Below are 26847 nucleotides of genomic sequence, written 5' to 3'. Positions count from 1 at the left end.
CCAGTCCAAGAATCCGTTGCCCCCCACGTTTCGGAAGGGGGCTGAAGACTTGTCGCCCATCCGGGGGTGCATGAAGGGTAGTGGTTTTCTTTCTCTCTTAACTTGGTTCTGTGAAGGGTTGGAAGAGAATTTTGCCTTCCTGGCTTGCCTGGAAGAAGAGGATGATTTGGAAATGGCTGGGCGCTTTGCTGCTTTTCCCCGTGCAGATGGTTTATTTGGTGGTGAAAGCTGCCGTGTGCGCGGTGCTGCCGCCCAAGCTCCGGGACCTGTCCGGGGAGAGCGTGCTCATCACCGGCGGGGGCCGGGGCATCGGCCGCCACCTGGCCAGGGAGTTCGCGAGGCGAGGAGCCAGGAAGGTGAGCATCCACCCGGAGGGGATGGGGGAAGGAAGCGGCCACCTGCTGCTCTGCTGGGGAGCCTCCGGCCCGGGGGCTGCAGCCCGTGCCCCCACCTCGGGGTGGGCCTGCCGGGATCGCGTTCAAACGGACAGAGAGGGGAGAAGGGGGGCGCTGGGTGTAGCGCTGCCGAGCCGGTGCCGAGCCTCGCGTTTCGGAAGTTGCCCACTCCTCCTCCTCTGCATCCTGGCTCGCCGCACCTCGGCTAAGAAAACGTGAAGGTGAGAAGGGGGCCCCCGCGCGGGGTACCCCCCCCTGCAGCCTGCCGTCCCCCGGGCGCGTCGGCCGGAGGGGGGCACGGGGAGGGCCCTGTTCCCCGCCCCGGGGGGGTGCCCGCTTTGGGGAACGGGGGGAGAAGAGTTCAGCTTCACCCTAATGCTTTGCCACGTGCAAAGTGGTTTCTGAAGTCCCTTGTGTTTTGCTTTCTGCCAGCCCCGAGCTGTTCAAAGGTAAGGTGAACGCTGGCCCAGCAAGGAAGAAAAGCACAGCGTGAGCGTGAGCTGGGAGTTTGTTCGCACGTTTCCTTTGGGAAAGGAGAGGGGCTGGGAGAACGGTCTGTCTGCGCTGCAGCCTAGAAATGTCAGTGTAGCTGGTGTGCCCATTCTCTAGCTCAGGAACTGCCATTCACCTTGAAATGTTGTGCTTTCATAACTACAGGTGTCCCCCTATGCGTGAATCATTCGGGAATAATTAAAATAAAATAAAATAAAAAATGCCCTGAGGCAAGATTTGAGTTTTCAAGTTTCCTCTTTACCCCCATTTAGGGGTAATGGAATGGAGGAATCATGAAATTAGACAGCTGCATAAATACTACAGCACGTGAGAGAGGATGAATAGAAGCAAATACAGAATAAAGCAGAAGAAAAATGCAGAATGGGGAAATATTTAAAGAAAAATATGCATTTAGTTTAGGATACTGTTTTGTCATTTCCTTATACGTGCACTAAAGTTTTCTATATGTGGTTTCTATATGGAGCTGTTCTGGTGTACAACTTTGAGGCGTAAAATATGTCAGCATTGAACTTTGATGTTTGTATATGCTTGTGTTTAAACATCATGTTGAGATTTACAAATTCTTGGAGACAGAACAAACAAGTTGACTGACCTTTGGACCCCAGCAATTTGCTGAAAGTGTATTTACATTATCTGGTAGAATACCGTGCTTCATTATTTATTTATTTAGCCCGGTTGGTTGCTATGCTAAGCTGAGTATTAAAGTGCCACCATTTCACCAGCTAATTCAGGAGCTGCTTAGCTACAGTTCAGCTGCAAGCTGAACAATGGTAGTCAGCCCTAACTGACATGGGCCAAGAGGAGCTAGGGAGCTGAGGATGAGGATTTGTAAACTGATACAGACTGTAGTTCATTTGTATGTCTTATCTCTACAATCCTTACATATCTTAGAAGGAAAGAATAAACAAGAGAATAATTCTCGGGAAGCTTTGTACTTGTCTCATGTGGTGTTATGAAATGCTGTGTGGTTGCTAGTTACTGTTTACAACTTTGGTGTTTTTTTTGTCGTATGTTTTTTTCCATGCCTGTCATCAAGGTGTTTCACTTTTTGCTCTTACTGAACTTGAATTAGATTCTCCTTTCAGTCAAACCATGGCTATCCTGTGAGCCAAATGTGGTACTCAGCAAGTTATGATCCTCTCTGGTACTTTGGAAGTGACACATCTTTCTAGCAACGGTGAAGTAGGCTTATCTTTTTCTTCCTCAGCATCTTTAATGACAATTTTACTTCAGTGCGGTTGTTCCAATTCCCTTTGCTCTGAGGTTTCACTGCTTTCCTGCATTCTGTGCTCAACCCTGACTTTCTGTGTCTAGTGCAGTCTCCATGCAGAATGCAAGCCCTCTGTTTGGCATTACTCTTTGATTTTTTGCTTTGCCTTAGACAATCGAAAAGAACCGAGAAAGACTTGAAGTGGCTAGCAAGTCATCTTTCAGTAAGGCTTTTGAGAATTAATTATTCTATTTTTCTCTTGCCTTTGTATGTGGTTAGCTGTTTTATAATTACATGTAAATCTTGAATTATTGATCATAATTAATAATTTATAACAGATTCTGGTTGTCAGGTGGTATATTCACAATATTCCATGTTTGGAAAAATGCTTCCACCAAGGCGCAAAATTCTGAGGCCATGCACAGTGTTACCTACAGGTGAATGAAAACAGTAACTTATATTCAGATTTTAATAGTGGGTGTGCAGTATATCTTGAAAAAGTTATCACAGCGCTTGCGCACACAGACATAGTGGCGGAGTTTTGGAGGTAGGCGGCGATATACAACCATATTTTTGAGATTAGAATCTTCTGAAAGATGGGTTAGTTGAGACTGTTAGCATATGAAATTTCCTCTGATAATTAGACTGGATTGGATTTCACCTTGCTCTAACTTTCTTTTCAGAAGCTTGTTTTGTTAATCACAAATTAGATGTATCTGAGCAGTTTTTACGTAAGATGACAAGTGTTGTATTTCACGAAGATTAAGAATTGTCACATCTGCAAGTTTTTAAGTGTAAAATTTGATCTTGCAGTTAAAGCTCTGAAGATGTCAAGAAATAAATCAGGAAAGGCTTTAGGCGAATGGAAATACAGTGTCTTCAGCTTGACGGATGAGCATGGAGACTAAAATTCTTAAGCTGGCAGACAAGAAGTCTCTTGGGCATGATCATGTAAATCCACCCTGGTTCCCATTCTCCACCCCCATTCTTTAACTCCATTGCTCTGCCATTGTGTCTCAAGTAAGACCTGAAGAGATAAATGTCTAGGAGACATTTTCTTCTTAAGTGGTTTCTTTTCTCATTGCTGTTCATTGGCCTTTCCGATGAAATTGCCAAAAAAGGGACACAGCAGTGTTAGTTGTCTCTTCAGTTATAGAAGGATGTATCTTCTAGTTTCTTCAGTTAAGACTACCAGCAATTTTTAGGAAATGAGAGACTTTAATGATTAGGTCATTCCCGTTCAGGTCAGAGGATCCATACACCACTGCTCATTTTTGGGTAAGTTTTCAAAGGCTACTTGGCCATGGGAAGCACTGAGGATTTAAATGCATCCTGTAGCTATAAATGTATGTGACCAACAGATCCTCACATCTGCCTCAGTCTCACACACTGGAAATTTTGTTAAGGTGCTTAACTTTTGATACTCTATGGTTAGCTAGAATGGGAGAATATATCTGTGTTACTGAAAAGGGAGAAAGATTTTTTTTGAGTTCATGATTTAATGCCTATGAAATAAAAATCCCCTTCCAAACCTTAATGGTATTTTGCAAAGAACATACTGTATAATTGAGTTAATATTGAGAAGACGGAGCCCTTTGAACAATGTTTCTTGCATGGAAGAACAGCCCTTTACAGATGTGAATAGTCAGAGGGACGTAGGGGCTGAATGGGTTCATTCACTGATGGTTAGAGTTGGAAAATGCTTCTGGTGTTCCTCTATGCCATTCGCTTCGCCTACAGCATTTTCTATTACAGTGCCCTTGCCAGAGATCTGTCAGCCCTGTTTTTGATGATCTCCAGTGATGAAGTTTTGATTTGTATGTCTTTTGTGTGTCATTTGTATGTCTTGCTCTTTGTCAGTTCTTTTTTTAGGGCATTTCCTTGATGTCTAAATTTTTTCGTAGTAATTTTAACTTATTTTGTTCACAGATGGTTTAATTTGAGGTCTGGCTGAACAGGAAAGAGATGCTTGGTTCATAGGCATTCTTTGTTATTAAGTGTTACCAAAACCTAATAAAATGTACTGAAAGAAGTTGTAATTGTAAGATAGAAACACATTCCCCGACTCTAATATATATTTTAGTGTTCAAGATTATCTGACAGTGACTTTGGAAGAATATCTTTGGCCTTTCCTGTGGGGGAAATGGCCAAATGCCATTGATTTTCATTAGTCTTTTTAGTTACACCTAATGCTCTGGGCTTAGCAATAAGCAATATGGATCTTCAGTAGCGTGTCTACAAGAGATCTTAGCAGTGCTTTTCTGTTGTTTCTTTGTGATCATTTTTGTGATCTCAGTTTCTTTCAAAGTATGTATATTTTGTCCTCTTAGTTTTGCTTTATTTTTTTCCTCCAGCTGTGATTTGTTTGCCTTTTTGATGAATCAAGGGTGTTTTGACAAGAGACATGTCTCCAAAATGCCAGGTGGGTTAGGGGCAGCCCTAGCCTTCTGTTAGGGTGATGCTGCTGCAGAGGAGAGTCTAACACTTCCTGTTAACCTTGCTGAGAGTTCTCCATATTCAACACTGTTCAATAAATGACCTGGTAATACATGGAAAGATCTCTCCTTTCCCTGTTTTGTTCTCTGGATGTTCACTTCCTGTATTGCAGAAGACTAGAAGGCTCAAAGGGTTTGCATGCTTGAGCAGTGGATGAGGTAAGCAGTCTGGAATATCAGGACAGGCAAGAGCCCTTACTAGATGGCAAGGAGCTAGTATCACCAACAAAAACAAGAAACGGAAACTTTGCTCTTGCATGGAATGTACTGCTTGATAGCCATGACCTCGCTCTGTCAGCACTGGAGTCTAGACAGTTGTGTTTGCAAGTCTGCAAGGTACTTCTAACAGGATGACAATGTGGTGGGCAGCTGCAGAATGACACAAACCCAACAACACAGTGATTATTTTGGGATATATGTGTATGTGTGTATATATGTGTGTGTATATATATATATATGGTTTATATCACTCCTGGTTTTGATCAGGCTACATCTCCCCTCCTGAAATCCCGGCTGTTCATTCTGTCATTACACAACATTTTTAAAGTCAGACCTTAGTATCTTCATTTAGGAAGACCCCTTGCGATTTGAATGGGTTAACCTCTTTCAGTGCAGTTGCAGTTGGGATGGGAATAAATCAAAGGAGGAAGGAGCTCTGAGGAAGGGATGAGAGCTGCACAAAGCTGGCACTGCTGCAGGGAAGACCGGAGCGGGTTTTCTTCTGTGTTCTACTAAATTCAACAGAACTGAAAACCTCATAGAAATTTCAGGTGCTTGAGAGCCATTTATAATTGGAGGGTTTTAGCTGAGTGAGCTTTTAGGCTATAAATTCTGACTAGGAGGAGAGTATTGCAGAAAGATGGGACAAAGTCTTAGAATTTAGCCTGGTATGCCCAGTAATGGAAAATCTGGCAAACTTTGAAATCCTTTTCTACAATGGTATGTGCCTCTCACATTGTCTGCTCAAGCCGTGTCTATAGTTCTATGAATATTTTACATTGGTCTTTATAAACCATGTTGACGTAGCATTGTCCTGCTGTGTATTAATTAGTATATACTTTTTTAATTTTGGTAACACATACCAATGCTATATTTTAGAAGATTAAGTGCATTGTAACTATAGCTGGAAATGAAAGTAATACTGATCTCCTGAAGTGAGGGCAAAATACTGAGACTGATGCTAAAAGTAAGTCATTCCAATCTGTGACCTTTTTTAAGGTGTAGGATAAAAGCTTTTAGGATTTCACATGGATTATAGAGTTCTTAAGTTTAGATACTTCTTCAATTATTGGTTGTTCTCGGTTGTTCATCTCTGATTTCACTTTCAGAACCTGTCAAATGTTCTACTAATCTGTGTTTGAATGTTAGCTCTCACAGAAAGAAGAACGTGACATCAAATTCTTAATGCTTAGGAATATTTATCTGCCATGGAGTTCCACCTAGAAAGGCTGTAGTGCTCCAAACAAGAAAACTTTTCTTTTGTCATGTACAAAAGAGTATAATTTCTGATATGTGCAGGAGTAAATTCACTAAGCAAGTCCTCCTACTTGCTGTCTGTCGTTTTTGAAATCCACTGTGGCTGAGCCAGTCCTCAAGATGACGCTTGCATTCTACCAGTAATCTCTGATGTGTATCTTGCAACCCACTCTCAGTTCAGAACATGAACAGACCTGATCTGGCCACCTCAGAGGAGATTAGTTCTGATATACGGAAAGTAGCTGATTTAAAATAACAAAATTGCACAGCTGAGAGGAACCGGTTTTCCATAGCCTATGATTAATCACCATGTATTTGTTTTTAACAGCTACCATGATCTAACATCATTGTAAAGGTGTCATGAATTCATTATCTTTTTTAAAGAAATAGACACAGTTCCTGATGTACCTTACCCAATGCAGTTGCAGCATGCAAATTTACTGCACAAAGAGATGTTTAGTTGGCCTGGTGTATAATAATTTGAAAAAAGGCTTACTGTAAAATTTACGTGTATATTTTTAGGTACCAGTGCTAAGACAATGTTGTCAACAGAGCAGCTGTCCACATACTGAATCGTTTTTATGCCCTGTGCAGATGCCAGAATGGCAGAAACTCCATGTATCTAATGAATTTTGTTGTAGGAGTTCTGGCAGCACAAATACGGAAATAGCAATCTGACATGTCTCAAAGTGCAAAAGATTGTGCATCAAAGGGATTTATTTTTCTATTTAGTAGCTATTTTAGTAGAAAGAGAATATTTACCTATAGTGCAAATCTGAGGTTCTAAGTAATTAATTTCTCCTGTTGTGTGTGAAGTTTGGAAAAAAAACATAGGAACCGAACAGTTTCAGGTAAATTTTTAATGGTTCCTTTAATCGTATTTAAATTTAAGAACTTAATCATGCAGTGACTTATTACAGACTGTCATAACTTACAAGTAACCAGAAGTATGTGAAAAGAATTGGGGAGTGAACATTTTCCCATGTCATGCAAAATAATATATTAATTTGGAACTTTTGGTAAACTGTGAGAGCACAGATTTGATTGAGTTACTTTTATATTGTCTAGAACGGCTTTCTTTCTGTAAAGATTATGTACTGACAGCAATTTTATTTAACGGCTTCCTGTTGTCAGCTCACTTCCTTGTTGACTGAACTTAAGGATGGGCAGAAGAACTCTTGTGTCAAGTCCCAGGCTTAGATGGCATTAAGCCTGTTATGTGTACCGGTGCCAAAGCCAGCAGTTTGAATAACATGCTGAATAAGTGTCTCTGTTGGCAAGCACAGCCAGAATTTATCAGATATCAGATCTGTTGATGTCTTCGCAGACATCATTCATTCAGCAGCAGCATTCTGACTGGAGCTGTTTTAGTTTATGATTTAGAACATACCTGTCTTTTGTTACTGAGCATGCTGTAAGGAGAATAAATAACACTAACAAGAGGAGGAACTGGCAGAGTAACAGCTTGTCATCTCACATCAGGATGCAGTGATGTCATGTGGAAATACTGTCCCAGCGAGACTGAGCTATGTTGTCATACCCTAATCCACCACTTTTTAAAGTGCTTAAGGATTGGGATCAAGATAGTTAAATGAAAATTCCCACAAAATAAAGGGACTGTGACAGTGCTGTAAGGAATTTACAATGTAAATATAAACCAAAAGGCAAACAGCTTCATACAAACACAGAAGTCTGTACTGAAGGTTTTTTTTTTTTTTTTTTTAAGCAAGTGATTTCAGTACCACTCATTTAACCATTTTTAAGCTTTTGGAGAAGCATCACAGCAGCAAAGGTTTTAAGGTGGGATTAGCCTAGCAACATTGGAGTGTTTGGGGGAATGTTTGCAGAGGTGAAGGCACTGAGTACACTTTCAAGACGTAGACAGTGCAGTAGAAAACAAATGATTTTTGAAAATGTACTGGTGGGAGGTCAAGGTGGCAGCAGGAGCTCTGAGGCTAAGTGGAGAGTGATTGCTAAAATGGGGATGGTGGCCTTCAAAGTGAACACAAAACCTTAAAATGGAAAGCTTGGAGAAGAGGCAGTGACATTTGAAATGAGAGTTGACGTGGTGAAAGCCATAAACCAGGTATACAATTTTAGTCTTACTTGGATTGAAGAAAAGAAAAATGCTGCATTTTGAATTTCAGGGCTGACAAGATGTTATTAGTCTGTGATTTTCTCTTACTTCTAAGGGGGTTCGTCCCTACTTTCTTTGTGTGGTTCCGTCACTTGTAAGTGTGCTGCTGTGTATTTCTGTTACATTTATGTCATAAGTCTGGCACACGCTAGGAAAAAGTTGACTCAGATTTGTAGAACTATTTCCATCTAAAGCACTAACATATATAGATAGTTTTTACTGCATTATAAAATGAGTTAAACATGCTGTTGAGCTAATGTCTAATTAGTCCGGTACAGCAATTTGCTTTAAGAAAATGACCTTAAGCCCTGCATACATTTTTAAGCATTATGACTGCAATGTCTAGAAGGAATCAAAGATCTCATGTTGTTTTCTTTTTTACCTTGTTATGGAAACCTGTCCTGATCGGGACATTTCGGATGACAATGTGTAGTGGCTAGTAAAATATGAATGAAGAAAGAAGTTGGAAAACTCTGACTATATTCTGAACGCCATTCCTCAAGCAGATCAGCAGCATTCAAAGAGAGCATGTACAATGCCAGTATGCCAAGAACCTGCTGATTTACAGCATACTACTGAAGCCATGACCAGGAAGTTAGCCCCACAGTTACCCAAGAGGTATGAAAGTATTATGACAATTTTTCCAAGAACTAGGACGAACAGATGATGGTGATCTCCACAGAAGTAGCCAATTAATTCTTCAGGAGGTATCAGAGCAAGAAAAGAGACGACAATCCTCTTCATTTCCTTCCCATGAAACAGAGTGAATTCTGTATCTGTGCATCTGAGCAGTATGGAAATGTCATAGAATCACAGAATATCCGGAGCTGGAAGGGAGCCACAAGGATCATCCATTCCAACTGCTGGCTCCCCGCAGGGCCACCCAAAACCCACACCCTATGTCTGAGTGTTGTCCAAACGCTTCTTCAGCTCCAGTAGGCTCGGTGCTGTGACCGTGTCCCTGGGGAGCCTGTCCCAGTGCCTGACAACCTCTGGGTGCAGAACCTTTCCCTAACACCCAGCCTGACCCTCCCCTGTCCCAGCTCCATGCCATTCCCTCAGGTCCCGTTGCTGTCCCCAGAGAGCAGAGCTCAGATAATGATAATTGATTTTCAGTGTTTCTTTTAAAGTGAATTAATAAATATCAGCGAGTAGTTAACGTTCATTTTTCACTTTGATTTCTGGACTGAATTGAAGATACAGATCTAATACCATTGCTGTCTTAAGGTATTGTGTAGGGAGGGGAGACTGAAAAGGAAAACTCTTAAAGGCATCCTCAGAGCTGACCACACCATGAGAGCAAACTGTGGAAGCTTTAAACCTGTGTGCTTCTCAGGAATATAAAGCAGCAATTATTAGAGAGATCTTCTTAGCTGGGCCCAGACTCTTCTTCAAAGCATCATGTCAACGTGCTGAGCAGTTGAACAGGTCAGAGCCAGGCACTGCCAGATGCGTTGGCTGATCACACTGACGCCAGTCGGAAAGGGTCAAGTGCATGTTGTTTGTCCTTTATCCCAGCAGGGATAAAATTGATTCTAATGAATAGACTTGAGAATAGATGAGTACCTTGGCAGACTTTGTAACTAATCTAAATTGTTCGTGCTATTAATTTAGCCATAAACTATGCATAATTATGAAAGGATGCTGGGGACGGCCACTCTTATGTTGCCACCTTCGTAGCTACAATGTACAGTGCTACAGAGCTCACTTATTTTGATTAACGTGGAGATTTCTGTTGTCTAACACTGCCTGTGGAGATGTGTCAATGCTCAACTTAATGACAATAAAGTGGTGTTTGAAAGCAGAAATGCAGCTCTGCTGAAGCCAGTTATGCCTTACCAATGTGACTGTGCGATAAATATGGCTCTCAGTGTGTAATCAGTGGCAGAAGTACCTATGAGTACACTTAACTTAAAATTATACATATTTGAGGTGTTATAAAAATAATGCCTGGATAGATTCTGGACTGTGATTATTCTGTAGTCTGGCATGTTTTTAGCCACAAGAAAGAGTCTACATAAAGGAGGGCTGGTGTTCGGTATGAGCTGGCTGATACATTTCATCATGTATGTAACTGAAAATTTTAAATTTTTTTCACCTTTTAAAAGAGGTACAAATGGAGTTCAAGCCTGATTTCTCATTCCGTTAGTTTTCCTTCTCTCAGCCAGCACAGACATCAGTTTGCCCTGGTTGTGTTGATAGGGAATATTTGTCTTTTTGAGAATTTCTCTTTCCCTCTAAGTCCTGCACTGAAGCTGCTAGCGAAGTTTCTCGGAGAGCCAGCTTGAATCAGAAAGTGAAAACTGCAGACACTGACCAAAATCTTATTTCAGTGTTTCTTGAAGCTTCACCTTACAGCAAAGGTCTTCTGTATTGCTAGGCCTAAGTTAAGAAATCATGAGGTACTAAGAAATCACAATGTACTGCTTGAAGAGGCATGAGGTTTTAAGTAATTGGAATTGTTTGTTCGTTCTGTTTGCCCTTTGAATCTGTGGGTACACCCAAGGTACATTTTCGAGATTTTCTTCATATCTTTGGAGTGGACAAGCTTGCACCACTTCAAATGAAAACAGAAATTCTTAGATAATCATTTAATGCTTGGTACTGGACTCTAAGGAAAACTTGAAATGTTACAAGACTTAAAATAAATTCATGTGAGTGGAAAATGTTGTTGTAAAGACACTGCACAGTTCATCTGTCCTTGCCCTTAAAGAAGAAGGGATCAACAATAACAAAAGCGGACAATCGGATATTTTCTATGTGAAGATTAAATTAGTGTTTGTCCTAGATCTGTCATTTTAATCCCCTTGCTAGTAGTAAACAGAGCCACCTCATCTCTGTGATCAGCACATGCACTGGGAGAGACTTGGCTGTTGTCGTGCGGAGAGGGAACAGGAAATCCCGAGGTTGACTTTTAGCAGCTTGGATTTACATCGACTGCAAACTCAAATTCCCTGTGTCCTACCTCCTGAAACAAACTTACCAGTGAGGACACAACTCAGCTTACTGCCTTAAAGAGGTCATGCTTCCAAGTAGAATATTAAAGACATCCAGCTGGTACAAATACTTCTTTCCCAAAGCAGTTAGAGACCAGGGCTGGCTCTGACCACAGTGAGCTGTCAGAAGTGATGTAAGAACATTTCCAAGACTCTTGGGACACACGGGAGTCCTGTCTCCCTGGAGTGAGCTGTTTGAGTTGGGTTTTAAGATACGCTGATTGTGCAATGTTTTGGAGTGTTCTTGGTGTTGCTTGGTATTTGATTTTAAGCCAGGCACTTTAGAGACTGTCTGGATTGTATTTGTATTTGAATGTGTGCTTTATGGAAGCAAGAGGTTTGCCTCTTTGCAAGCAAAATGCTTGGCCATCGAAGGTGGGTATTTTTTCTTCGGGGGGGGGGGGGGGGATGAAGTTTGGTTGTTTGTTTTTTGGTTGTTTGTTTGTTTTTTCCTTCAGGGTTTCCTTTCCCTAGTTGACGTGTAACAATTGCAGATTGCTCTGTTGACACTTCCTGTGCTGTACGGGCATGCGTGTGTGCACGCGTGTGTATGTGTGTGTGGGTAAGTCTGCGCGCAGTGATCTGGCACCTTGCGTCTCTTTGCAGCCCGAGTTCAGCAGTGGGTCAGCCAGCTCCTCCTGACATCATTGCACTTGTTTACCACTCACACAGAGGAAGTGCTGTGCTGATGGGTTTGGCCACTGACATTATCTTATTTTAGGCCAGTGTTTTTGCAGAATCAGAAATTTAGAAAAGCATTTTGCTTCTGTAAAGCAATTTTAGTTCCTCTTCCTGTCTGAGTTAAGAGGGGGAAACGAAAAATAGGAAATTCTTAGCCACTGAAATTATGTGACAAGAACAGTACATCATATTGTCATTAAAATTCAGTGCAACTAAATAATCAGATTGCTCGTTATAGAATGAAAAAAATCCATTTCAAAGGGAGTCAGTACAATTAGGATGAATTATTCTGCAATACCTGAAGTGAGAATGGCTTCTGTAGTCACTAAAATCCATAAAAACAGTTAAAATCCTTCTGTTTGGTTTTGATGCACAGATTTAGGCCAAGTCTGGTTATTTGTTTCAGGCTTTAGACTTCTAAGTGCAATCTCAGCAGTGACATACCTTCCAGATCTCTCACTGATGTGCCTGGAGAGTGCTGTCAGTCACCACTCCCGCAGATCAGTCCTTTGCGGTCAGTTCATCCAATTATTGTAGTCTTTTTGTGTGCCTCTAAATATTTTGCAGTGCAAGTAAGGATCATCCTATGGGGCACGTGCGTCTGCCCCAAATCGGGCTGGTTTTTAGGGCTAAGTTTCCGACTCTTCATAGAAATAGTTTGCAGATCCCCTGTGCTCTGCAGGCTGTTGGGTAGAAAACCCTTAGGAGCATAGAGCTCTGCTTGTGATTGAGTTGGAACACATTAAGGAGTTATCACACCTCCCTATTACATTATTGCCCCCTTAGTCACCGACCAGGTTAATTCGTGTAGTGTATTTTACTGGAAAGTAAAGCTTATCTCATGTTCTTTGGTAGTTTAATTCATTTTATGTTCACGTTCAAGTGAATTAACGTAGCCTAAAAAACATGCATGTGACAGGCAATCACATCGGAAGGACGGAAACTTCGAGGGAGCAGTAACTTGTTAATATGCTAGAGCTTGATTTGGGATTGCCTGACCAGCCCCTTTAATTTAAATCCTTATCATTGTAGAGAAGTCTGATTAGAGTTGCTTTGATCAGTTCTGGGTAGAAGTAAGTATCGTGAATTTTGTTTCTATATTTAGATCCCATTTTATTTAGCTAGAGCTGTGCTGGTTTTCGTATTTTTGATAAGCAGGGTAACTGCTCCTTCATCTTTGCTGTGGATTGAGGGAATTGGTATCGCCAGTGAAAGGTCCCTTGAGGCACTGTGCACCCCTCTGGGGGATGCGTGCCCTGGGAGCTTATAACCTGCTGGTTCCCATCTTCCTGGGCTTAATAGGCAGAGAGAGTTAAACGTATCCTGATAACAGTCAACAGATACAACAGATGAATAGATTTTAGAAATTCTGCCCTGTTGCATAGCAACAGCCACCATTAAAAAATAACATTTTGGAACATACAGAAAAAGATGGGAAACCAGTTAAGCATTTAAATATTGAGCTTTCTCCTAAGCAGTAGCCCATATTTCTTTGAATAATAAATACTTATACTCCTTTTGACAGCTTTTGTATGGTTTTGAAATGGTAGCTACTCTGATTTTTTGGAGACAAAGAAAGAGGCCTGTAGGGGAGCTTGTCTGGAGCTGTTCCTAGCATCCTGATTATAAATGGGTTTAATGTAGGTATTTTAACTCCCAGTACTTCTCCTGTAGCCTTATGGGAGAAATTATTTTTTCAGTCAAGCTGCATCATGTTATGCATGTGGATGACCTGGAGCACATTTCAGGACTTTCTGGAGGATAGTTTATAATGACGGTATTAGAAATGTTATTCATCCATAGGTTTCCGTGTCTGTTTTCATGGCAAGCATTCCTTAAGTTTAATAACTTCAAAAACTTCCCCTAGTCTTTCTTTTCAGTGATATTCATACAAGAACTGGGATTTTCTGTCCAGCTGTGTCTTCTTCTGGCTTTTAAACATTCCTTGCGGCTTTCCTTGTCCATCAGAGCTTCCAATCCATTTACCATTTTGTCCACTTTATTTTGGGATTCTGCTAATGTGACAGCACAGCACAATACAAAGTCCCTTTGCCTGTAAGAGGACGGTAATGACACATCACAGAACTACTTAACAATGTAGAGTAAACGTCCCTCCAGTTCATCCAGCAGCGTTCAGATTACTGCCAAGGTTCAGAGCCAGCCCCACGTTAGAAGGCTGATGAAGTTGCCTTTTGAGTGTAGCATCTGACTGATAAATTGTATTTTTTAATAGAGATCGTAATGGAATTTTATATATCCCCCAAATAAGTAAAGAGCTGATGAAATACTCATAATGATTTAGTTTAAAAGCAAAACTGAAGATGCTCTGAATTAGAGCTAACTTTTTTTACTCTTTGAGGTGGTGTTCAAGTGTAACTGCTCCTTTTGTAAGCTACACAGGGGACTGCCCTTGGGAGACTCTGGGTGCAGTTTCAAAGGTGGTGGTGATACAGCGGCCAACTTTCTCCGCTAGAAGCTGAAACGCTTCAAGATTTGGCACTCCATTATAGAATAGAAGTCATTTCCCAAACGTAAAGGCATACTCTTTAAAAAATGATCCTGTTGGCCCCCAGTTTGTAGCTCTGTAATTCTTGTTTTCCATAAATTTGTGTTGGGTCTTATTTTTTCCAATGCGTCAGTTAAGAGGTAGCAGACCTTTTGGTCAGCTGTTGATTGAACCGGGCAATTTGAGGAATTACTTTCACCCAATCAAGGTGGTGGAAATAATACTGAATTGGATCCAAGTTCTTAACTGCACATCCCTTACTTCTAACATTTCCCTGTCCTCTAAAGTTCTGGTTGTTTTTGACTTCACAAAAACACTCTTCCCCTTCAGTGCCAACACAGCTTTGTAAATGGTTAACTATATTATGTGCACATTAAACCTGCCACATGCGAAGAATTCTTTACCCTGAGAGTTATATGCAAGAAATAAAAATAATAATGCAGAATTTTGGACAGAAAACATGGAAACAGGAGACCGTTGCATTTTTGTCAAGTAGAGCTAGTCATTTCTTTTTTTCCTTTGAAATGTCATTTGTTGACTTCCTGTCGCTTCATCCTGTCTGCTGTCCTTGCGGTACAAAAGGGCTTTCTGCACCTGCATGTTTACCCTTCCCACAATTTCCTGAGATCTCTGTGGACATTTCTATATGAATCTGGATTATAGGGATGGCATGCCAGGTGGCTGGAGGCGGCAGCACGCTTGGTATTTTTACAGGACAGAATCTTATGTTCTGTTGGTAGCTATCTGTAAAGCCCTAGCTCAAATGCATAACTTTCAAAACCTTGTTCCTCTCTGCAGCCCCCAGATGTGCCACTTCTTTCTGCTTTGCAGCCAGAGGATTTTATTGCTGGATATTTCTTTGTGTGCTCTGGTTCCCTGGAGCAGAGGCCGGTTCTAACACATGGTGTGGCAGACATTCACCATTAAAAATCTGTCGTTTTTCCCCCCCAAATGCCTCCATGAACCTTTGCAGTGTGACAGCTTGTGGCCACTTGGTGCTTTTGTTGGAACGTGCACTCCGTTTGACCCTGTCCCAGCGTTAATAGGATTGTAAAGGCTGACTCCTGCGTGACCTCTTCTTGCAAACAACCCTAACCCTTCCCCTTCCTCAACTGCTCTGTACTGCAGAGCTGAGAAGTGTTGCTCCCAAGGCAGTCTGGAGACGCAGTTCATGTTGCAGACGAAAGCAATTGGAAAAACCACTGGAAAAAAGTCAGCATGGGGCCACCTGTCCTTAAATAGTCCTGAGTGTGAGAACAGTAGGCATTTGTTCACTCCTTTAGAAGGAGCTGGTCTTAAATGCCTGTTTGCAGACAATTATGAAAAGTTCTCTTTCCAAGGAAGGCCTCTGTTGAATAGGAGACAGGTATTTACATACTTTTCTGTGACTTTTTAGGTGCTGCTTTGCTTCCTGCAGAGGAAGAAAAAGGGGCGACTGGGGTACAGTTGAAATTGACATTGCTTTAGGGGAATTATGTTAATCCCACTGAGTGCTAAGTCAAAATACAAAGTAATAAAAGTTCTGACTCTAGACTAAAGGAACCGGAATTCACATTTTTAGTCTCCTGAAGTCTCTGTGGACCTGAATTTTATCCTCATTACTGTATGTTACTCCTGGCCTTAACTCAAAGCAGCTTATAATAAAGACTGTGTGTTGTGTTTACCACGGTGGCAGGGTTAAATTCAAATTAAATTACTATAGTCTGATGTTTTTATAACTTGTAAATACCAATCCAGAAATACTTGTGTGTAAACTAGTTAAACGGGCTTACTCTTTTGATACCGCCGTGCTTACCTGCAATCTTTCTTATACCAGTCCCTTGCAGCTTTGATATTCACTTTCCACTGTGGGAATTGAGAAAATTTTGCCACTGGCCTGCTTTGTTTGCTTATTTTTATACAAGTGTCACTAAGGAGCTGGGTTAAGTATTTTGACCTACTTCAGGCATCAAAAGGTTCTTTTTTTCCTTTCTAAAGCAAAGATTGGCTTTTCCCACTGAACAGCCACACCTTTCACTCTTTCAGTAATCTGTCTTTAGCATGCCTCTCCCATGAAGGACTCCTGAAATAACTTGTCTGAGTTTGCCCTGGGGGCAAGAGAGGGGAAGGGGTGGAGGAGAAAACCCTTATGCCATTGACAAGCAGAACACAGGAGCACTTTTGAGGCTGTGGGATTTAGGCTCCTGTGCTCATGATATGCAAAATTCTGCCAGGATTATGGAATACACCGGAATGCATGTCTTCGGAGGACCAACTCTGAGTTAGTACTAACAGGCTTTGCAAATACACAGGGATAAGACTGACATAGTTCGGTGGATTATCTACACTTTGTACTTCCTAAAAGTACGCAGAAACTGTCAGTATTGGATGCAGAAAGGCATTCGTTTGAACAAAGGTCTGTGCAATTACAGATACCAAGTCAACAGAGCAACTTCTGTTTCCCTGGACTAGGAAGGAGATTGAAAGGGAATGAAATGTGTTGACCTACCCAGTACTTCCTATCTCTGCTGATCTGTGGCAAGGAGCAGTGGTTGATTAGTGCAGGCAGCAGTAACGAGATCAGGCGGGAAGGGCACTTCTGTCTCTCTGCAACACTTTCATCTTTCAGTGCCTGCAAGCTGATACAGACAATTGCTTCATGATTCGTGAAATGCAGAAGCTTTTGGACTGGGGGTTATATCTCCTAATCACTGTGCATGTTGCTGTGTTTGAAAAGACCTGCGGTGAACAATTCTGTTCTAAAATACAGTCCAGATAATCCCGAGTGTCAAGAAGTGGCACATGGTCAGTCTCAGAACAGCTTTTGTTATGGGACACCTTCCAGTACTGGTCTAGTTCACTGGAGGTGCAAAGTCTAGCCCAGCAGGTCTGCTGAAGACACCGTGCCAAATTAACTGAAGATGTTAGAGGGCAACATTCCTCTGCTGTTGTTCTTGACTTAGGCTAGCAGTAAGATTGGACCAAACAAGTTAAATAACCTTGTAAATGAGATAAAATTAACCCTTACCTCATCTCATGCACTAATAAAATACCTGAGACTCTGGGAGCACAGATCACACAAGCATATTATGGTTGATAACAGCTTCAGTTGAGACCTATGTACATAAATTAGTGGCCTTATCTGATTCTGTGGCGGTCAAAAGCATAACTCCTGCTGACTTTCTTTATGGTGAAAGGTAAGGATTGAAACCAGTAGCGAGGTTTGGGGGTTTGGGCATGTAGCCAGCGCTGGCCTCTGTTAGAAAGTCTTGCCTTAGTCCAGCAGCAGCTGATACCTTCCTTTTGGCTCCCCTCTGACCTCGGGGCATGTCTCATTAGCAGATTAAGCCCAGAGTTAAACGAGTCCTCTGGGAGTGGAGGGTGCAGCGTCTACTGAGCCTGCCACTCTGGCTGAAATGATTTTCCTAAGGCCAGATAAGGACTCCTCTGGCTTGCCAGAGGGGAGAAGGTAGAGAGATAAGTTTTGTTTTGCAAAATCTGCTCCTGAATAAATCCTGCGAAAATCCGCAGTAAACCGCGATGTCACAGCCGCTAGCTACTCTCGGGGTAAATAAGAGGAAGGCGTGTTAAGTTCCTCTGGCACCATAAATCTCTTACTTTGTGTTGCCAGTGATGGGAAGACTCCTGCCCTGCTCTGGCCGCCTCTTGCTGGCAGCCTGGCACGGGGGCGATGGCTTTCACACTCCACCTGCCGCCCCGACTGCCAGCCGGGATCAGCCGGGGGTAAGAGCAGGGCAGGAGGCTCGCAGCGGGCCTGCCGCAGCAGGGATTAGCCGCCTCGCTGGGCCGCTGCCCTCCCCAATTTTCTGGTCAGTAACTTTTTGAAAGGAGAGTGTGTCTGGGGCGGCAGGGAGGGGCAGGCAGGAGAGGGTGACGAGATGAAGGGGGAGAAGAAATGGTGGCTGGATTCTTTCCAGGGCAGAAAGCTATCTGTCCAAGAACTTCTCCGAGGCACAGATTAAATATTCCTCTATCCACCATTAAATTACCGTAAATGGGTGACTGTGCAATGTCCTGACAGGCTGTGTGTAATAAGCAGTGCTGTGTCTCTTCTCCTTTCTACCTCTGCATTTTTCTCTCTCCCAGACAGGAACTTCTGTGTCTATAAGACTCATTCTGTCCAGGACTAAGCCTCCAGTCAGGATACAGTTACTGCCAACTTGGAATTAAAAAGGAATGGGGGCACAGAGTAGACTCTTAGACCCATGTCCATGTTTTTAAACTGCTTCCTAATAAAATGGACCTTTTCCTGAACTGCAGTTTAGACTCCTTACAAATGCAGAACCCTCAAATCCTAAGTAGAGCAGAATAAAGGTAAACTAAAGCTTTCTTGATGTTGGCTGAGCAAAGGATGCAGGGAGTGTAAAGGGAAGCAATGTGCCAACAGCGCAGAGCTGGAGCTCACAGGCAAGAGCAAAACAGTCCCAGCCCCACAACCATTCATCTGTTCAACAGCAAGCAAAACTTTTTGTTCAGGAGCATTGAAAACATGAGTGATCCAACTCGTAAGCTGTTTGGTTGAGTGGCATAGTGAGAAGAGCTAATAATATAACAAATAACACAACTTTACGAGTGCCAAACAGCAAATTGTCAAATTGCAGATCCTGCAGAAGGAGGTGAATTCAGGAGACCAAAGGGCTTAGTTCTAAGTTTGTAGAAAATCTCCTCAGGAGGCAACAGGACCTAAAAGAGGGCTAAGGAACAGTGGTAAAACTGTGGCAAGCAAGAAAACAAGACAGAAATATTGCCTGCATAGAAACCCAAGCCAAAGCTCTCTGTAAAGGTGGAGTTGGGGAGCAAAAGAAACCCCAACTGTGAGGCTAATGCAGCCACTGAAAGTCTTGTCTCTCTGTAAGGCCTGAAATCCTAGGAGACCAGAGTGAAGCCTGTGCCAGTTTAATTTGTAAGAATTAGATGTAAGGAAGGAATTGAACATCTCATATGATTTTGTAGGAGCATTCAAGCTTGAATTTGGACCGAAAGCATGTTGTATTGAGTTTGGAGTTTTATACGCCTGTAAAAAGTAGCAGAAATGACGGCAGGAAACCTCACTTCCCACTGTGTCGTTAGGGAACTTTCACCTCTCCCGAAAGAATGGTCTTTTATTTACTGTTTGTCTCTTACGCAGGCTGAAGCCTTCACCTGAGTGTGAACAGTATCAAGGACATGAAAACTTCCCATGGAAAAAAAATCAGTACTGAAGTTAATGCTGTCAGCAGGATAACCAGCAAATTGTCTTCCCCAGATGGCCCAAATTTTAATGGGGTCACCTTGCAAGAGTTGCCTGTAGGATATTAGAGGTCCCCAAGTAACTGTTGGGGCATAAAAAATGTTATGTCCAAGAGTTGCATCACAGACAGATGTTCCTTTGACAGGTCATCCTTTGCTTAACTGTTCTTCCATGTATGTTTCCTGACGTTCAATGCATCAGTGGCAGCTCTGGGGAATAGGGGCTGTGTGGATGTTTGAAACAGATGAAAGTGAAGAGCGAAGGACCTACTTTTTGTTTTGCAGTAGCAGAGGGAAAGCCTGGAGTGCTGGGTATGTGAGGTCCATTTCTTGCCTTATTTACTCCCCTTGTCTGATACCTTGTTACTCCCCTCTCTTCTTCCTGCTCTACCTTCCATCACTCTTCAGCTTGGCAGATTTTGCTGCACTTAACTGATCCAATCCTGCTGAGAGGCTGAAGTCCACACTGATACAAACGCTGCACATCAAACTCGATGCTTATGTTGACAGCTTGTAGTGTTTCTCCTCCCCTTTCCACAGAGATGTAGGTTGTGAAAGAGAGCAAGTGACTGTGTGCAGTTACAGTTACAGTTGAACAGTATTTTGTAAATATTTCCTTAAAGCTTGTGAAATTTCTCACACGTTCTTGATTTCCCTTGAAGTCTGCAGAGTAGGCATACAAAATATCACCCAGTCTAGCTCTGAGCACAGGAGCATGTAAATGGTCTTCAGTTTTACAAGCTTTGTGTAGATGCCAAAGCCCGATGGCCAGTGGTGTTATGTTGAGGCTTTCGAAGACAGGCCAGTACTCAAGCCAAATTTTTAGCTATATGCTTTCTTACAGCTTTTTAGTCTGGACACAGCTTTCCCCTTGAAAATGAGATCATCTGAGTTAAGGTTTCCCATGAAATGGCTCTGACATAATTATACTCTCTCTGACATTTCTAGTGAAGCAACTCACTAGTTCTTTGGTGTGTTTAGAGATGCACCAATGATTTATAAATGGGGTTTGTTGTAAACTTAACTCACTTAGGAAATGGAATGAGGCTTTAGCTTTGCTAAAGGTTTTTGGGTTTCAGCCTTGCTTAGTCGTACTGGAAGAGCTCTTTGACCCTGCCAGAGATTAGTTTTAGTACCAGTTATGGGATAGGCTTAACTAGTCCTTAAAAATAAGCATGTTAAAGCTTTCTACAAGGCATTCATTGTGGGAAGAGAACACCGCAGGTCCTAATTTTTTATGCTTATTCTGCTGATATTAAGTTAATTGTAGGGATTTGGTTATAAGCAGTGATGTAATTTAGACTTTTTTTCCACTGTTCTTTCAACTTTTGGAAAACTTAAAGATTATTAAATTTTTAAGTTTTAAGTGTACTTCTTTTTAACCATAAAAATCAACATAACAGTCAGATTCATACTCAGTACCCAGTGATATAGGAAACGACTGTAGGCCTGGATCACAGGTGATAAGGCCACTGCCTGGAAATAACACCATTCCGAGAGCAACAAAACTCTTTCCATTTTCAAGGTCCGTTTTCCCAGTTCCCTGATTAGAGTAAACTTACATTTGATTTTGTGAATGTCCTCATTTATAGTACCAAATAGTATTTTTGCATTATGAATGCAATCTACTGTGAAAAAAATTGCATTGTCCTAAATTGCAGTTGTGAGCAGTAGCCATCTTTTGTTCTTTCTCTTTTGGATCCTGCTGTTTGAATCACAGAGCAGTCAGATTATTCTGGTAACAGACTTCATTCGGTAGTTTATTTTTTGCAGAATGACAAGTGACCAACCATTCATAACGTGATGAGTACTGAGAAGGCTGTAGTTTGAAGAGCAAAAAGGATAGATTGATTCATATATAGGTGTCTTATGGAATAGAGACGGAATTATATTCTTTTTCAGCTTTAAAAGAAATAGAAAACGTTACATGCACTAGGAAAAAATAACTTGGTTAAAACTGTTTAGCTGTAGGTTAATAGTTTAAAGATAGTGGGGGAAACACCATTTTATACTTGAGACTATCTTGTTGTCTCACTTGGAAAAATCATACTGGGTAAAACCCTACAGTGACAGTTAATGAACATGGTAACATTTCAGGTTGTTTCTATTTCTGACTTCTGTGGTAGTGCAGAAACACAGATAGGGTTGCATTCGTTATGTCTTCCTTATACACCAAATCCATGCTATACAATTTGAATGTCTTGTTTCCTTGGATATCCAGTATTGTTCTTTGTACAGGAACTATTGTATCAGTTTTACAGTGTTTGGGAGTAGCAAATGAAATCTTACGTGCATTAGTTGCAAAATAAATGAATGCTTGAAATCTCTAATTTAAATATTTGGATTAGCATGAACCTCTTGTTTAAAATGCAGCTAGGACACCAGCCTGCAAACAGTCAGCATTGCAAATTGTTACCTGTCATATGCTGAAAAAAAAAATGTTTTACTGCAGAGCAGATGCTATCTCCATGTGTAGAACCAGAAATAGGTAACATACCAGATATACAGGAAGGTCAGTTATTTTAGCATTAAAAGTTATCTTTCTGTGTGTGAGTGTGTCTAGCAAAAACAGGGATAGATACGAAATTTCATGACAGAGAAAATTTGCCAAGTGTTTTGTATATTTGTTGTGTTAGGCTAAAGATCTGATTTTTTGTTGTAGCTATTGTGTTGCTTGTAAACAACCTGTAAACAGAGTATCAACAGTGGGATCCATCTACCACCACCATACTGAAGTCCTACCTCCATGTAATACAAAGTCATTGTTAGTCTTAAATGAAACAATGCAACAGGGACTGGCAGTGAAAACACATCAAAGATGTTCATCTAACTGTTGAAGTTAGAAGCATGTTTTAATTATTTCAAATTTGAAGCAGTTTGTCTCTAACAAAAGTTTCTTGCTGCAGATCATCCTGTGGGGTCGAACTGAGAAATGCCTGAAGGAGACCACAGAGGAAATCAGGATGATGGGGACAGAATGCCATTATTTCATTTGTGATGTAGGAAACCGAGAGGAGGTCTATCGGCAAGCCAAAGCTGTGCGGGAGAAGGTTAGTGTGTGTGGAAACTGTGTGTGCAGGCAGAAATTAGTAATTCTTTGATGAGGAAAAACGCTGTCTTTGGAAAAAAGGTAGCCCTCCAGATTATATTGTACAAAGCCCAACTACCTGTTTTAAGTGATTCAGAAGATTTACACGGCATGCAGGCAAAAACACCAAAAGCTATGAAAATAAGGGAGTATTCAAATATAATAGTAACTGCTGATCTGTGAGGAGAGGTATTAGTTATAACAAGTCGTGTGCTTTTTTGCAGGTGGGCGATATCACTATCCTAGTGAACAATGCTGCTGTGGTCCATGGTAAAAGCCTGATGGACAGCGATGACGATGCACTGCTCAAATCACAACATATAAACACCCTAGGACAGTTCTGGGTAAGATAAGCTCTCGTATCTCATGTATTCAGACTTGGGAATGAGAGTGACAGATAACAGCCAGTAAACACGTGGCTGCTACAAGGTCTTTCTAAATGATGCTTGGTAAAATCAGTCTGACATGGAAGCAGGAAACACAGTATGAGGGGCAAAGGCCAGAGGAAAGAAGTCTAAAAAAGATTTAGTTTGACAGGTTCTCTCAAATGGATTTCAGCTACGTCTAAAATATCACATTAAAAGCTTCCAGTAGCTTAGCATTCAAAGCCCTTGTATCCCTGTTCTGTCATTTCCAGCAAAATATCTGATGTCTTTTGAGAAATCCTGAGGTCATAGATGAGAGTTGTCTATACAGCGATGTCTATGGAGCATGAGAGGAGCGTGAGACTGCCTTGCTTTGGGAAGGAAACTCATTCCATTCAGAATTAGATAATAGTAATAAACAAAATAGCTTCTTGTGATTTCATCACTTCACTGAAGACTTTATCCTCTACAACATGTTTTTAAAATACAAAGCATTCTGTTTGTGGCCTTTATCCGTGGGCACTGCTTACATCTGCTCTAGAAAAGATTCCGGTTTTTTTCTACGCAAACTTTGCCTGTTTAAAAGCTTTCAGAGAATGCAAGGCAACAAGGCCCTCTCCCACTCCTTTCCTAACTTAACACAGTGCAGTTTAACTTGTCTCTTTGTCACCTTTTTTTTTCAGTAACTAAGTAACTATTGTTTTTGTTGTATCTCTGCTGAGCAAACCTTTTTTTTTTTTTTTTTTTTCCCCTGTGTTGTTCTTCAGACCACCAAAGCATTCCTGCCAAGGATGCTGGAGTTGCAGAACGGACACATTGTTTGCTTGAACTCTGTCCTAGCCTTGTCAGCCATCCCTGGTGCCATTGACTATTGCACCTCCAAAGCCTCGTCCTTTGCCTTTATGGAGAGCCTGACCTTGGGGCTGCTCGACTGTCCTGGAGTGAATGCCACAACAGTCCTGCCCTTCCACACAAGCACAGAGATGTTTCAGGGCATGAGAATCAGGTCAGTCCAGGGGAACTAGAATAAAGCATCTCATTTTAAATGAATCATCAGAATACACTCCTAATTAATGCTTCATTTAGTTAAGAGAATTTGATGTCTCATTTGGCTGCCTGGGAACAGAGGGTCACTCTAGGCCACCTGGGACTCATCAGACTGGTTCCCTCAGTTTGCTGGCATATTCGTACAGCCTGCCTGTACTGTGTGAGACATTTGCTTCTACCGAGAAATCTGAAAGCTATTTTTCTCTGGGTGTATTTGGGCCATTTGCAGCCACTAGAGAGGGACGGTAGGCAATCTGAAAATTGAGGTCATTCAAAAAGGAGCAGTCTACAAATTACTTGAGAATTAACAGTACAAATTCCTTCTTTATCCACTGAAATACTCAATTCTTTCCCACTAAAGGGAATGAGATCCATTTACTGAAGTAAGGCTGTCACTACCTCCTTTTTACCTCTATCTAAGAGACCAAGCTAAATTAAAAAAAAAAAAAAAAAAAAAGGCAGACCAAATTAATCTTTTACAATTGGCAAAATAACCTGTTAGTTTGAGCTCTCTTAGTCAAGGAAATATGCAGTGTCAAGCCACTGTAGGAGCCAGGAAAAGCCTTGTGTTTGGTACTAAAAGCAAGGAGGGAAAATACTCATCTTTCACCTGTCAAGAATTTGAACCAAGCTAAGTGCGGCGGAGAGGAAGAACACCAGCACTGAAGAGACAGCATTTGGCATTGGTTTGCAGACAATTTAAGAAAGTCCCTGAGTCAAGGTCCTGAATACTCTCTGCCACTTCATCCTAAAGGCACCAACATACACATTGCTTAACTATTTAGCTAACTTAGTAGTAGTACAGGTTGGAACAGGACTTCATTCACTTCTCTGCTACCTACAGCCTGCTTTGGGGGATGTCTGAATGCCAGTAGCCAGTGAAAACTCAGTGAATAACAGGACTTGGACAGTGATGTCTTAAAGAAGGAGTTTGGTTAACAAATAATTATTTTATTTTTTACTTTATTTATTCAGGTTCCCTAATCTTTTTCCTCCTCTCAAGCCAGAGACTGTGGCTAGGAGGACAGTAGAAGCCGTGCAGATGAATCAAGCCTTCCTGCTCCTTCCATGGACGATGCATGTTCTTGTCATCCTAAAAAGGTAAGTATTTCTCTTGCCTAGCAATAACCTTGCTAGTTAGGCAAGATTGGCGTACAATCCTTGCTGTCCACCAAGGCAAACCTCAGTTTGACTGTTACCTGATGATCAGGATCAGACCAATTCATCCATTCCCAGTAGAGTCATAGAAGCAAAAGAGGGAAAACTTTTTGAGGTTCTTATGGCAGATTTTCTTCCTGTACCTGTTTCATAAAGTACCCCCTTTATGAAATGAGTTTCACTCCCAAAATTCTGTTTCCTGAGGTCGGAACTGATATCTGAGAAATTTCTTAACAACTAACATATGCATTGAGTTGATTTTGATTTAGTAAGCCACTCTTTGGACTCTGTGCTTTGTATTGTAAAGGATTTCTGTACAATGAAGTATGTATATCACAACTGTATTTAGAGAACGTTCTTAAAGCCGTGAAACTGTCAAAAATATTTTTCTATACGATTAGGAAAGGAATTTTAAAGTGCCTAAGGAAAGAAAGTCATAACTTCAGATCCCGATACAACTGAATACAAAAGACATTTAAAAACATGCTTCCATGCAAGTTTGCACCAAAGTCTTTGCAAAACCTGTTTTGGTCAGGAACTGAAACAAGACATTGAGATTTCTGTCAAAAATAATTACAATACTGCATGTTGAACAAGAAAGACATATATACATATTTACATCTCCTCTTTTTGGAATAGACTAAAAGGTTTGTCTGGTCCGCTTATTTTCTTTCTGTTTCTCCTGCAGCATTCTCCCTCAGGCAGCACTTGAAGAAATCCACAAGTTTTCTGGAAGCTACACCTGCATGAACACTTTTAAAGGCCGAACATAGACTTGGTGGTGGAAGGACTATTCGTCAGAGAAACCAACACAAGCATGGAAATGCTGACAAGACTGTGAATCAGCAGTTTTGGCTTTTAGCCTGTTCATGTGACTTGCGCTGCTTTGAGGCAACACATTTCTTGCAGGTCATATCCATAGTAACATGACCTTTGCACAGGATTGAATGACTAGACTATGGACCCTTGGAAAGAAAAAAACAAAAGCGTGAAATGTTTATATGATGTTTAATTCTTTAGAGTTCAATTGTTAAATCTACTCATAGGTTTAAGATGTAATTTTTGTTTTTAAAGTGTCTGTAAGCTGTCTCAGCTGAGAGGCAGCACATCACACCCCAGACTTTATACATTCTCTTCAGAGGAACTGCAATTGCAAATTGATTATGATTTCATTTCAGCTTTTTGAATGGGAAACTTAAAAAATAGTTTGAAGAACTACAAGTTATGGACATTTAATGGAAGCTTCCTTCCCTTCCTTCACTTGACGTTGATGAAGCTGCTCCCAGCTCATGTCAAGGCAGGAGCAAGCTGTGGAGCAAACTGCTGTTTTCTTTGTTAAAGGCCACCCAGATCTCCTCTCAGAAGGACTGTTCTGTGTCCAGGAAACCTGTCTTACTGCACCTGTGAGGGCTGGAGGGGGATGCTCAGTCAGGAGAGCATACAGTGTGAATAGTGGAAGATTCCATCAGTGAGCTCATATATGAAATTTAATTGTCTTTCTGAATATTTTTGTTCATTTATGATGAAAATATATATATATTTTAGCATTAA

General features: G+C 41.4%; 1 protein-coding gene across 4 annotated transcripts; it reads left to right on the top strand.

Annotated features, from left to right (window-relative positions):
* The first annotated feature begins 125 nt into the window (after nucleotides 1-125).
* DHRS3 (dehydrogenase/reductase 3) lies at nucleotides 126-26847 on the top strand. Of its 4 annotated transcripts, XM_083803017.1 has the most exons (7): nucleotides 251-356; nucleotides 19538-19950; nucleotides 22545-22688; nucleotides 22951-23070; nucleotides 23859-24097; nucleotides 25114-25239; nucleotides 25985-26847. In XM_083803017.1, the coding sequence occupies exons 3-7, from the start codon at nucleotides 22602-22604 to the stop codon at nucleotides 26067-26069; spliced, it is 657 nt and encodes a 218-aa protein (XP_083659143.1). In that variant the 5' UTR covers nucleotides 251-356; nucleotides 19538-19950; nucleotides 22545-22601; the 3' UTR covers nucleotides 26070-26847. The 4 variants fall into 4 exon arrangements, with proteins under 4 accessions (XP_083659141.1, XP_083659143.1, XP_083659142.1 ...); XM_083803015.1 differs by lacking the exon at nucleotides 19538-19950 and having other exon boundaries at nucleotides 126-356; XM_083803016.1 differs by lacking the exons at nucleotides 251-356; nucleotides 19538-19950 and adding an exon at nucleotides 373-616.

This window comes from Anser anser, assembly GCF_964211835.1.
Source record: "Anser anser genome assembly, chromosome: 17".
NCBI lineage: Eukaryota > Metazoa > Chordata > Aves > Anseriformes > Anatidae > Anser > Anser anser.
The sequence above is the reverse complement of the archived record's forward strand: the minus strand, read 5'-3'. Positions and strand labels throughout refer to the sequence as shown.

Bases quoted from the DNA above. Each gene is read 5' to 3' on its own strand.
- DHRS3 (XM_083803015.1), top strand. From the start codon at position 162: ATGATTTGGAAATGGCTGGGCGCTTTGCTGCTTTTCCCCGTGCAGATG. The intron at 22,689-22,950 runs GTTAGTGTGTGT...GCTTTTTTGCAG, and splicing joins CCAAAGCTGTGCGGGAGAAG to GTGGGCGATATCACTATCCT. The intron at 25,240-25,984 runs GTAAGTATTTCT...TTTCTCCTGCAG, and splicing joins GTTCTTGTCATCCTAAAAAG to CATTCTCCCTCAGGCAGCAC.